The following is a 14,451-nucleotide window of genomic DNA, read 5'->3' as shown; positions in this document are numbered from 1 at the left end:
TCAAACGAGTTATACTTGAAGCCTGCCCTCTGAGAAATCCTGAAAACGTTGTTATAAATTGAAGCAACTCCTCCCCCTTTGCCTTTTAGACGCGGCTCGTGTTTATTACAATAATCTTGGGGGGTGGACTCATTTAAAATAATGTAATCATCAGGTTTTAGCCAAGTTTCTGTCAAACAGAGCACATCTATATTATGATCAGTTATCATATTATTTACAAAAAGTGTTTTAGTAGAAAGGGATCTGATATTCAATAAGACAATCTTTATCATTTGTTTATCCATATTGCATTTGTTTTTTATTTGTTGAACCTCAATTAAATTGTTAACCTTAACTTGGTTTAGACGTTTTTTGTATTTTCTAGTTCGGGGAACAGACACAGTCTCTATAGTGTGATATCTAGGTGAAAGAGTCTCTATGTGCTGAGAATTAACTGACCTCTGTGACGGGAGGCAGCTAGCAGACGGTCGGTTTAGCCAGTCTGTCTGCTTCCTGACCTGGGCCCCAGTTAGTCAAGTATAAACACTAAGACTATGTGCCATATTTCTAGACAGAAGAGCAGCACCACCCCAGGAGGGATGAAGACCATCTCTTTTAAACAGGTCAGGCCTGCCCCAAAAGCTTGTCCAATTGTCTATGAAACCTATGTTATTCTGTGGGCACCACTTAGACATCCAGCCATTGAGTGATGACAATCTGCTATGGATCTCGTCACCACGGTAAGCAGGGAGGGGACCAGAGCATATTACAGTGTCTGACATCGTGCTTGCAAGTTCACACACCTCTTTAAAGTTATTTTTAGTGATCTCCGACTGGCGAAGTCGAACATCATTAGCGCCGGCATGAATAACAATCTTACTGTATTTACGCTTAGCATTAGCCAGCACTTTTAAATTTGCCAAGATGTCAGGCGCTCTGGCTCCCGGTAAACATTTGACTATGGTGGCTGGTGTCTCTATATTCACGTTCCGTACAATAGAATCACCAATAACTAGAGCACTTTCATCAGGTTTCTCAGTGGGTGCATCACTGAGTGGGGAGAACCTGTTTAATGTTTTGATCGGAACAGAAGAGCGGTGTTTTGACCCACGACTATGCTGCCTCACTGTCACCCAGTTGCCCTGCTGCAGGGGCTCTGCTGGAACCGGACAATGTACAGGAGTCCCTGAGCTAAACGCATCCAAAGCCATATCTAGAGCCCTAACATTCTTACTGTCCTCAATTAAAGTTTGGATGCGTGTCTCTAATTCTGAAATCTTCTCTGTCAGCCTAACTATTTCCCTGCATTTATCACATGTGAATCCCTCATCAGCGACAGAGATAGATAAACTGTACATGTGGCAAGAGGTGCAAATAACAATTGTAGGAGAAGCCATTACTCACTGTGCTTGATGAAATATTCTTACTGCGGTTGTTTGATGAACTTGTGGAAAACTGCAGCCATCTCATGGTTAGACATTTATTGATTATTTATCTTTTGCAATTAGTTAAAATATACATATTATAACAAATAAAGGTAATTACTTCCACTTTTGAAAGTCTTTATGTATTACTAATACAATTAATTTATACAAATAAATTTGATTAGTTATATGAGGAAGTAGCTGAATGACGAATCATTCTGTCTCTTAACATCTCTTATTGTAAGCCATATGTATAATATAAAGTAAAGGTAAATGATAGGACGTTTTATTTTTGGATTAACATTTTATTAATAAATACAATGTCTCTTAAAATACCTTATTGGGTTATGATAATCAAAACAGTTTGGTTTGATCTAGCGCAGAACTAAAACTTTAATGAAATATTTCCCCCACTTATAAAATGATTTTATTATTAGCTAGCTCCACACTGGAGAGCTGCTTTATAACAGGAAATCAAGTTATAATTCTAGCGACACTGACTCTGTATTTTCATGTTTAATATTGAAAAGCTATCGATTGCATAAAGGACTGTTATATAAATAAACATGACTGGACTTTTCTTTACTGGAGTGCCTGGAGAACCTCAGAGTTTGTGCAAACATCCACATCTCTGTAATCAAATATGTTCTTAAGAGCTGCTTTTACATCGCGGCCAGTTTTTTGTTGTGTTTATGCAGTTATTGAGAGGAAGCCTCAAACTGAAGTGCTATTTTATTTTGAATTGAATCAGGAGAGTGTATTACAATCTTGCGCTACAGCGCCACACTGGTCAAACTGCATTATTGCAGGCTTTCAAATTAGGCAGATACGAGATCAAACCACTAACGTTACTCAAAAACATTTGCCGACAATTTAATTTTTATCGTCGACGTTGTCGATAATGTCGAGTAATTGTTTCAGCCCTAGTGTATATATATACTAAAGTGAATACATTACAGAGAGTCATGCACTTTCACATCTCCCAACCGCTCATCAAATCATCTATTAACGGTGCAATAAACCGATTACACAATACTAGACTGCAAAACAAAAGCACCCCAAAACAGAAACTCTAAGAGAAATTAAAGACGTTGACTTAACACAAGAAAAACTTTAGATTGTCTTACCTGACTGGTACCTCTTGCTCCCCTCCGCACCGTCATCAAATGCGTTGGAAATCGTCACTTCCGTTTTTTTGTTTTTTTTGAATTACGAAATTAAACCCTTTACGTTAGTTTAACCATTGATAATTAAGTAAAATTTAAAATTAAACAATTTAAGTTGATTAAACACAATACAATTGTCTTTTGGCGGAAAACTAAATATATTTGTGTTGTTTTAACAAAACATATATGTGTAAAAGAAGAGTATAACTGCTCCTGTAACTTTTTACCACTAAATTATACAATTATAATTACAAAATCTGTTTACTTCCTTATTAAAATGTAATAATTTTGTTATTGTAATATTGTGTTATTTTACTATTATTTATATAGTACTATAGTTTCTATTTATTATTTTATTTATTATTATTTATTTTCAGTTTTCATTTTCCATTAATTTTAAATTACTTTAATATTACTGAATCTAAAAATCTAAATTTCTTATTTTAGTTTTTAATCTAATATTTATATTTTTAAGATTTATTACAGCTTCACTTAACAATTATGTTTTTCTTTTCTTCTTTTTTTTTTTTTTACCAATAATATTCCTTCTTGAGACAGCAACGTAATATGCGTTGTGTTTTTGTCTTCTGTCACAGATTTATATGAATGCAGCATGGCATGGCTGGGCTATTCCTTTGTTTCTATTCTTAGCCATTCTGAGGTTGTCACTGAACTACCTCATAGCCAGGTAAGACAATGTTTCCTTTTTGGTATGTCAAGTATGTCATTGAAACATATTGTTATATTTAAAATGTTACATATATTAAACAAATTTCATTTTAAGTTCTGTTGTATATCAGCTGAAATTTCCAGTCGTAAGAATGAATATACTACCACAAGATCAGTACTCATATTTTTAGAAAAATAATGTACACTCAGGCAGTCATTATCACTGTACATATACAGTACATGTATTAATGCCATACCTGTATATTACCACAGAATAAACATACATTTTGTGCACATATGTATTTTCTTAATATATGTTTCACAAACTGATTAAATATATATATATATATTTTTTTTTTTTTTTTTATAGAGGATGGAGAATTCAGTGGAGTATTGTGCCTGAGGTTTCTGAACCTGTGGTAGGAATGTTTTGCTAGGTTAATAGTTGTCAGTCATTTTTTTATGTTGTGCATATTTATTTTTATTTATTTTTTCTTCCAGGAGCCTTCAAAGGAAGACCTAACTGTGTCTGAAAAGTTTCAGTTGGTTCTTGATGTTGCACAAAAAGCACAAGTGACTTTACACTTACATTTTAACAAAAAGCTACCACTTGCATTTACACTATTTGTCAAGCATTTTGGAACACTTTATTGGTTCTCCTGATCAGAAAATGTTTTGATCTAAATCGTTTTGCAATCATGTATGTATTTCTTTACAAAACATACATTTTTTGGACCTGATAGTGAAGGATAAGCAGCCACCAACTGTTAAGCATACATGGAAATTCCTTTTAAAAAGTAAAACAGGATACACCTCATGAAGTTATTTGAGAGAATGCAAAAAGTACATCAGATCTGTGTGAGCAGAGTCTGTGATCTAGACAAGTCTGTGAACTTTTTTGGTCATTGTTTAATAGTTTTTTGAAGACTTTTATTGTATAACCTGAAATATAGTCATAATAAACAATTCTTAATTTTTTAATGTCTCTTGTGATTTGAAATTTTATGGACTCTTGTCTAAAATGTCATTTTGCATATTGTTCTTTTTGACCGACATAAATTAATGTCTCTACAGAATCTTTTTGGTAAGATGGCAGATGTTTTGGAGAAAATCAAAAAGTAAGTAGCTCTTTTAAAGTTCATGGAAATTAATATGATAGGACAAATTATATTTCAATGCTTTTTTTGTACACTGATATGTGTATATCAGTTTGTTCATGTGGGTTCAGCCTGAGATCACTCAGAAATTGTACATCGCTCTGTGGGTGGCCTTCATCTCCTCTTGCGTCCTGCCCTACAAGTTGATGGGTTTCATGATCGGTGAGAATCATTACCCATAACTCTTCACGTAACATAAACACCCCATACACACTAATAACATTCACACACAAACAAACGTTGTCATTCTAAATGGCTTAGTGTTGCTTTATATATCAAACATAGGCATGTCTGTTGTGTTGTGGTTCTGAATGGGTATATTTAAGACAAATTTTTCCTCAGGGGGAGTTCACTGAATTGTGCACTTCGTGAATTGTGACTACAAATTGGGTTGATAATTTGTTGTTGTCTTTTTTTATTATTATTATTATTAAAACTTTAATTCAGGATGGAAGCATTTTTTTTTATTATTTATCAAAAGTAACATAAAAAGTAAAAGATTTTTACATTGTTAAAAAAAAAAAGATCTAGTCAAAGCATCCTGAGATAGAAAAAAAAAAAGTATCACACTTTTCACAATTTATGTAGCACAACATTGGTAATAACAAATGTTTCTTGAGGACCAAATCAGCAATAATTTCTGAGGAATCACGTGACACTGAAGACTGGAGTAATCATCCACCACAGAAATAAGTTAAATTTTAAACTGTATTAAAATAGAAAACAGATTTGATATTGTGATAATATTTCACAATATTACTGTTTTTACTTATCTTAAATACATACATACTTTTGAAAGGTTGTGTGCATTTATAAAATTTCAGGGAGTTTAAGAATTTAGTTTAAAATTAGAAATTTTGTCTAAAGTTTTATTTTAGCATATCAGAGGATTCTAGGAAATTAAGTGTGCTTCTATCATGGTCCATAAAATGAAAGTTGAATTCTTAAATGTAATAAAATCTAAAACTTTTTGTGCTAAAATCCAGCAGTCTAAAGTAGTTGTTTTATAATTCTCATGGTGTGTGTCTTTTCTCTGGCAGGGCTTTATGCAGGCATCAAGTTCTTTATTATAGACTTCCTGTTTAAGAGCTGCCCAAAACTCAGAGACAAATACGACACTCCACATATCATGTGGAACAGCCTACCCACCGACCCTCAGCTGAAAGAACGCAGCAATGCCACTGTGTCACGACGGGTGAGAGAGAAAGAAACAATGTCATGCTTTAACACCAGCCTTTTGGGTGTTTTCATACTTTAAATGTCTTACCTTTTTGAAACATTTGTTTCAAAGTGTCAGGCACTGTAAACACGTGTGCATGAGAGTGATGGGTGTTCCCTCGTAGGGGAAACATCAGTGTAGATAGTTGACATGATGGTCACATGTAATCTGTTGATTTTTCCGTCCCAGCTGTCTGGGTGTGAGAAGGTAGGTATTGTGATGTGCTTCTCCCAGCACCTGTGTGTGTGTGTGTGTGTGTGTGTGTGTGTGTGTGTGTGTGTGTGATGAGGCCTTTCTTTATTTTTGTGTGTTTTAATCTAGATGCAGAGTGTAATATGAATTTTGTCTGTGCTCAAATGGATCAAAATGGCCATATAGTCCCAATGACCCAATTGATGTTACTGGGTGAATCTACCAAAGAAACGTCCAGTTTTGTATCACTACAAAATCAAAAGATTAAAAAAATATATATGTATTTTTTGGTAACACTTTAGAATACTGTTTCTTACTACATAACTAATAAGGAATTATTGAAGAACTAACAGGTGATTATTAATTAACACTTAACTCACTACTGTTAACTACTAAGAAAGATGTGTTAACTAATCAGTATGTAGTATAATTTTATGATTATGTTAAGTAACAGTTAGCTAATCAGTAACTAATATATTCTGTGATACCTCCTGAAGAACTACTATTAATTATCTACTAGTTAAGGTTCAAGAAAAATAACTATGAAATAACTAATACTGAACAGTTATAAGCAAAAAAACACTATAATAATCAGGCTGTGTCCCATAAATCAAGTACTTGAGTAAAAGTACAGATACAGTAGCAACTTTGTTACAGCCCACTTATTACCCTATAATAGAAATGAAATATGGATTTTGTTTGCTTCTAAATGTTTAACTTTTGATTATGAAATGTTTGTTAAATTAGTTCAAATGTGGGCAGTATACATGTTAAAACTGAATAAAATATGCTGTATTAAGAAATTTTCTCATCTGAAATAAACAGATGAGAGTATTTTACAAAGTTTATGATTACTTTTATAGCTTGTTTTTAGTCAAAATGATGTAGTTTATTATTATTTACTAATAGGTTCAATTTAGAAGTCCTGCTAAATTATCTGGACTTAATTACAGGTTCGATACGTAACTAAATTTACGTAAAAACAACCTCAAATACGTACAGATAGAACGCCTTCTCTGACCAGTCAGTTATCCATAGAAATTTGCTCATGAAGCTGCTTTTCAATGCGAATCAGATTTAAAAAATATTTATATTTATGTATATTTTCCCTTTTTATAATTTTTTTTGACAAATGTAAGATCCCTAAACCCCACCCAAACATAAACCTACCCATTTTATACAGAATGTTAAAAGAATAAAACATAATAAAACACAATTTTAGTAAAAATATAACATTAAAACGTTATTTTGAGCCACTAACGTTAATCCTACACCTACCCATAAGCATTTCTTAAAACTAACAATGCTACTGTTATAAATAAACAAATAACAGACAAACAAACGTAAGATTAATCATGTATTTTTTGCGAAAATATCAAAAGTGGTACCAAAAGTAGTTCAAATGATAATGAGTTCCAGTCGCAGTCGTCTCTGGAGGTAATCGTTTTTATAGGGTACAGAGCAGAATTTAATTTATTAATCCGTGAAATTATGAATCTGTCTTCTCTGAAGGCACACTGGCGCAGTACTGATTTAAAATGTCTATCAACTTCATCTACAGCGATATCGTTGACTTGATTGCAAATTAAAACAGACACTATTTCAACTGAACAGAGATGACATCAATGAATTCAATGATGAACTGCCTTTAACTATCATTTTGCATTATTGAGACACTGTTTTCCAAATGAATGTTGTTCAGTGCTTTGGCGCAATGTATTTTGTTTAAAGCACTATATAAATAAAGGTGATTGATTGATTGAACTGAAACACGGCATGTCGCAATCTTTGACGAATTGGGTGAGAACCAATGAGCGTTCGATATCAGTGCCGTAAACCATGTCGTAACGTTTCTCGAGGGTGGCGCCTTTCTTTTACTGTCTATGGATGGCGCACTGGCGCTATTTTCAAATTCGAATCATAACGAGCGCGGGATTTGACTGTGACGGTCGCTGTTGCTGAGAATGAAGATGAAGATCGATTGATAAAGGGCTGAATTTGGATATGTTCCTTGCAAACATCTGGATTCTAAAGATATGGAGTACAGCAAACAAATAAAATGGATGTGATTTGTAATTTTATGCTGTGCTTTTGTGTATCTATGGTTGTAATGCCAGTCATTGGATAGGAGAAAATCGCACAGCAAAATATTACGAAATGGTTAAACAATTACATAAATTGTATTCATTTTAAGGTTTCAAAGTGTAGTCTTGTTTAATATTATGTAATCCCCGAAACGAGTTTGCAGCATGCACAGAAATGTTACTTCCTATTAAGTAGATGAGTAAACTGCTTTCAATAAATTCACTAAAAACATGTATATGACAAATACAACAGATTTAAATCATTAAAGCAACGATTTTAATATTAATACATTGGAATTCATATACATTCACACTTTACGTTAGATTATTTACGTTTTTTTAGCTGCTAACACGTAAGTATTTGTAAGTTTTACTGCTATAAATACGTCAAGGTTGTACATTTTTATGTGCATGGAAATGTAAGTAAATGTACGTGTTGTAGAACCACATTTAATGTAAAAATACACTTATTCTCATGAGATCACGTTGCACAGCTGAATAATTCTTTATTAATTACTAACGGGTTCTCAACATTTTCACTTTAGAATAGGCCTAATGTTTCAGGTTCAAAATAAGTCCTTCAGAATTATTTGATCATTAATTATTAATTACTAATGGGTTCCCTATATTTTCACTTTAGAATACTGTTTCAGATTCTAAGTAATTATTCAGGAATTATCTGATAATTCTTTGTTAATTACTAATGGGTTCCCAACATTTCCACTTTAGAATAGGCCTAATGTTTCAGGTTCAAAATGAGTCCTGCATATTTATTTGATAATTAATTATTAATTACTAATGGGTTCACTATGTTTTCACTTTAAAATACTGTTTCAAATTCTAAGTAATTATTGAGGAATTAGCTAATAATTTTTTATTAATTACTAATGGGTTCCCAACATTTCCACTGTAGAATAGGCTTAATGTTTCAGGTTCAAAATAAGTCCTGCAGAATTATTTGATAATTAATTATTAATTACTAATGGGTTCACTATGTTTTCACTTTAGAATATTGTTTCAAATTCTAAGTAATTATTGAGGAATTATCTAAAAAAAAATTATTAATTACTAATGGGTTCCCAATATTTTCACTTTAGAATAGGCCTAATGTTTCAGGTTCAAAATAAGTCCTGCATAATTATTTGATAATTAATTATTAATTACTAATGGGTTCACTATGTTTTCACTTTAGAATATTGTTTCAAATTCTAAGTAATTATTGAGGAATTATCTAAAAAAAAATTATTAATTACTAATGGGTTCCCAATATTTTCACTTTAGAATAGGCCTAATGTTTCAGGTTCAAAATAAGTCCTGCATAATTATTTGATAATTAATTATTAATTACTTATGGGTTCCCTATGTTTTCACTTTAGAATACTGTTTCAGATTCTAGGTAATTCTTAAGGAATTATCTGATAATTCTTTATTAATTACTAATGGGTTCCCAATATTTTCACTTTAGAATAGGCCTAATGTTTCAGGTTCAAAATAAGTCCTGCATAATTATTTTATAATTCTTCATTAATTACAAATTGGATACCTGTATTTTCACTTTTCCTGAGGCTTTGCCTTACATAAAGAAATATAATTAATGATAATGTGGTATATCCTGAGGAGGCACACATACAGTACTGTATATAAAATATAAAAACTAAGGTAAGTTATCGCAAGGCACTGGAGTCATGGTGGGGTTCCTATAGGAAGCTGATTTCTTACAAAACACACTCACAAAACAATTTACTACATAGGCAAAACCTCTATAAAATATATTGCATTTATTAATATTGCATTTTCATACTACTACTACTATTGCTAATAACATTTATATGAAAGGGTCACAATTCAATGTAATTGTGGAAAACTGTTCATTAGTAGTTACTTCATAGTTATTTTTCTTGAACCCTAACTAGTAGATAATTAATAGTAGTTCATCAGGAGATATGACAGAATACATTAGTTATTGATTAGCTAACTGTTACTTAACATAATCATAAAATCATATTACATACTGATTAATTAACACATCTTCCTTAGTAGTTAGCAGTAGTGAGTTAAGTGTTAATGAATAATCACCTGTTAGTTCTTCAATAATTCCTTATTAGTTATGTAGTAAGTAAGAAACAGTATTCTAAAGTGTTACCTATTTTTTTTTTTGTGACAATTACAACCCCAATTCCAGAAAAGTTGGGAGGTTTTGTAAAATCAGGAATCTGTGATTTGTTGATTCTCTTTTGCATTTATTTAGTTGACAAATATACAAAGAAAAGATTTCCAGAGTTTTCACTGACCAACTTAAATGTATTACGCCAAAAACGTAGAGGGACAGAGGCCAAATACTAGTGAAAGATTATGGAATATCAAAATTAAACCATTTTGAAACAGTTCACAGTAGGTGAATTGGTAATAGGTTTGGGGATCATGTTTGAGTATAAAAGGAACATCTCAGTCTTTGCAAGCAAAGCTGGATCATGGCTCATCACTTCAGGTCAAATTTCATGTGAGAAGTGTCAAACAAATCAAAAATAAATTTTCTCAATGCGAAATCACAAAGAAATGAGGACTTTCAGAGTATTCGCAATATAAGTTCCTGTGGCTCAGCGGTAGAGCATTGCGTTAGCAGTGCAAAAGGAAAGGGAACACACTTACTGGTAAAGAAAAGAAAAAATATATATACGTATATAATATATACCCTCACCAGTCACCCCACTTTTTTGTCATGGAGACAGAAATCACATACCCAAAATTAAAAAGGTTTCTGCTCAATGGTTCTTTCTGACTAGATACATAAACAACATTTTTTCACAAAGCTGACACTTCAAAGTTTACTGTTCAGGAATCAGAATCACTCAGACTGTTATGATAATAGAGATATATAAGCTCAAACATAAAAACAAAAATAAAAATATTATAAAAATTGTTGATGTAAGATATGAGTTTAGAGATACAGCATAGATAAAGCCACAAGTCTTTCAAAACTTCATTAGAAATTTCATAATCTAATCTGTAAAACTGTGAATTTTATTAAATATTTTCTAAGGCCATGTTGTGTGTGTTTTTAGAGAAGGCTAATCAGATTGATTTATGGCACTTTTCACCTCTGAAAGATCTCACATATAAACACTCCTGTGTTCTCTGTATGTGTGTTGCCTTTGAAAATTCCCTGTTTCATGGTTCTATTCTTCTCACCAAACGAGTCTTTCACACCTCCGCTAGGTATGACACATTATCCGCATTATTCTTGTAGCGCCCCCTAGGCCTATCTCCTGGTACTAAAGGGCGTTCCTGGGTTCTTAACTTAATCCCAGTAAAGACCCGTTTGCCGAACTAGTGCGAGCAGTGCGCCAGTCAATCTTCTCTTCTTTACCGGACAACCCTTCCGCCATCCCTGAAGCAATCCTTCACTCTGCACGCCAACATCAACTTCCGCAAACACCCGCTACTTCGCCGGCTGCCTCTGCGAGTCCCATGGCCCGACCAGCGCCGTTCAGTGGTGAGGCGGAGGATTGCAGCGGTTTTTTGCTTCAGGTTTCACTATATTTCCAAATGCAAGCGCATCAGTTTACCGATGATTCCGCCCGGGTGGCCTTTATTATTTCTCTACTCTCTGGCAGAGCTCTCCAGTGGGCACAATCTCTTTGGAATTCAGATTCCCCAGTGTTAAAGTCCCTGTCAGGTTTCATGTCTCATTTTAAGGAAGTCTTTGGCCAGGCTGTTTCAGATCTCTCAGTTCACGATCAGCTTTACAATCTCCGTCAAGGAAACTCCTCTGTCAGTACGTATGCCCTCCAGTTTCGCACCCTGGCGGCATCCTGTGGCTGGAACGAGTCGGCCCTGATTACCGCTTTCCGCCACGGCCTGAATCCGAACATCCGTCAGCTATTGGTTGTTTATGATGACTCCATGGGAATTGAGAACCTCATTCAGAAGACCATTCGAGTTTCCCATTGCTTCTCCTCCAGCACCTGAGCCCATGCAAGTGGACTCCACCCATCTCACTCCTTCTGAGTGCCAGCGTCGTATCCAGCTTCACCTCTGTCTGTACTGCGGGAGCGACAATCACCTCATCTGCTCCTGTCCTGTTCGACCTCAACGTTCTGCGGTAAGCTCCATTCAGATCCCTCCTAAAGTGGAATCTTTAAATCGTACCATGGTTCATCTACTAACCCCGCATATCTGTGTCTCAGCGCAAGCCCTTCTCGACTCCGGTTCAGCGGGGAACTTTATTTCAACCCAGCTCCTCCAAAAACTGAACGTCCGCAAGCGCCGCAGCCTTCAAGAGCTCAGAGTTCAAACCATCCAAGGAAAGCCGCTGGGTCAAGGTCGAATCAGTCATGTCTCTCCCACATTAACGCTCCGCATTGGCTGTTTACACACAGAAGAGATCTCATTCTTGGCGCTGGAGGAGTCTACTGCTGAGCTCATCCTGGGACGCCCCTGGTTGATCCAACATCAGCCCACCATTGACTGGAAATCCGGGGAGGTTCTTCGTTGGGGAGAAAACTGTACACATACCTGTCTAGCTCCAGTCAAGAAGAAAGCCCTATCTTCTCCCTCTTCTTTGTCCTCCGTGCTCAAACCCAAACTCCCAGTCTGTTCGACTTCAGTTGAGAGTCCAGAAGTCCAGCATCAAGTGGAGATTCCTGCTGAGTACAGGGGGTTCCAGGATGTGTTCAGCAAGCAGTTGGCGACCAAGTTACCACCTCATCGGCCATGGGACTGCGCCATCGACCTGCTACCTGGAGCCACTCTACCTAAAGGCCGTATCTACCCTCTCTCCATCCCGGAACAGAAGGCCATGGAGGAGTATGTGAATGAAGCCCTTCAGCAGCAGTTCATCCGACCATCGGTTTCACCTGCTGCTTCCAGCTTCTTTTTCGTGGCTAAGAAGGATGGAGGCTTGCGACCGTGTATTGATTACCGCCATCTCAACTCCCAAACGGTCAAATTTCGCTACCCCCTTCCTCTGGTCCCAGCAGCCCTGGAACAACTACGTGGGGCCCGTATATTCTCGAAGTTGGATCTGCACAGTGCATACAATTTAATTCGTATCCGTCGGAAGACTGCTTTCGTCACCCCTTCCGGCCACTATGAGTACAGGGTAATGCCGTTCGGCCTATCCAACGCCCCTGCAGTCTTTCAGAATTATATGAATGAAGTGTTCCGAGAGTACCTCAATAGATTTGTTGTAGTCTACTTGGATGATATCCTCATCTATTCATCATCACTTCCTGAACACAGACGCCATGTCACTCTGGTCCTGCAGAAATTGAGAGTCCATCACTTATTCCTGAAATTGGAGAAATGTGAGTTTCACACCACGTCGGTACAATTTTTGGGCTATATCATAAATCAGCATGGTGTGCAAATGGACCAGAGGAAGGTGGATACCATCCGGAACTGGCCGCAGCCCACTACAGTGAAAGAGCTTCAAAGATTCCTCGGATTTGCCAACTTTTATAGGAGATTCATCCATAACTACAGCATTATCAGTGCTCCTCTGACCTCCTCTTTGAAGGGCCAGACCAAGTCTCTATCCTTCTCCCCAGAAGCCATCCAAGCCTTCCAACAATTAAAAGACGCCTTTTCAACCGCTCCCGTCCTCGCCCATCCTGATCCAGATCTGCCATTTGTCGTCGAGGTTGATGCGTCTTCTACTGGAGTAGGAGCAGTCCTCTCCCAGCGGCAGGGTGAACCTTCCAGACTCCATCCATGTGCCTTCTTCTCCAAGAAGCTGTCCCCGGCGGAGCGAAACTATGACATCGGAAATCGGGAACTGCTTGCAATCAAGCTTGCCTTGGAAGAGTGGAGGCATTGGCTGGAGGGAGCCAATCACCAATTTCAAGTAATCACCGATCATCGTAATCTGGAATACCTCAAAGAAGCCAAGCGGCTCAATCCTCGTCAGGCCCGCTGGGCTCTCTTCTTCACCCGTTTTGATTTCGTTGTTACCTACCGACCCGGCTGTAAGAATGGAAAAGCTGACGCTCTCTCTCGCCTCTATCATTCCTCGTCTGAGGAGTACCGCCCTGAACCCATTCTCCCTCCAGCCGTGTTCGCCTGTCCAATCCTCTGGGACATAGACGATCAGATATCCCAGGAAAACCGTCTCCATCTCGCTCCGCCGGGAGGTCCAGACTCTGCTCATACAGCTCCGGGCTCTGGTCATCCAGGTAGCAGGCGTACCCTCTCGCTCCTCAGTCAACGGTACTGGTGGCCATCTATCTCCCAAGATGTCTCCCGGTTTGTCCAAGGGTGCTCAGTCTGCGCCATCACTAATACTCCCAGAAAACTCCCGGAGGGTAAACTCGTACCTCTTCCTATACCCCGTCGTCCATGGTCTCATCTAGGTGTAGACTTCATGACTGACCTTCCTAAATCTAACAACTTCACCTGTATTCTAGTAGCAGTGGATCGGTTCTCGAAGGCTTGCAAGCTGATCCCCTTACCTGGACCCCCTACGCCTTTGAGACCGCGGAGGCTTTGTTCCACCATGTTTTCAGAAATTTTGGAATTCCCGAAGATATAGTATCGGATAGAGGTCCGCAGTTCATATCTCGG

General features: G+C 36.7%; 1 protein-coding gene across 1 annotated transcript in view; it reads left to right on the top strand.

Moving 5' to 3' along the window:
- LOC113098819 (GRAM domain-containing protein 4-like) overlaps positions 1–14,451 on the top strand; it is a 63,247-nt gene that overhangs the window by 36,709 nt on the left and 12,087 nt on the right. Inside the window, exons 8-13 of the mRNA XM_026263910.1 lie at positions 3,166–3,257; positions 3,609–3,657; positions 3,740–3,811; positions 4,313–4,356; positions 4,448–4,557; positions 5,436–5,590. Coding sequence (XP_026119695.1) covers positions 3,166–3,257; positions 3,609–3,657; positions 3,740–3,811; positions 4,313–4,356; positions 4,448–4,557; positions 5,436–5,590 — 522 coding nt within the window. The remainder of the gene's footprint in view (positions 1–3,165; positions 3,258–3,608; positions 3,658–3,739; positions 3,812–4,312; positions 4,357–4,447; positions 4,558–5,435; positions 5,591–14,451) is intronic.

Source organism: Carassius auratus, unplaced genomic scaffold (assembly GCF_003368295.1).
Source record: "Carassius auratus strain Wakin unplaced genomic scaffold, ASM336829v1 scaf_tig00216702, whole genome shotgun sequence".
NCBI lineage: Eukaryota > Metazoa > Chordata > Actinopteri > Cypriniformes > Cyprinidae > Carassius > Carassius auratus.
This window is presented reverse-complemented; position numbering and strand designations above follow the sequence as displayed.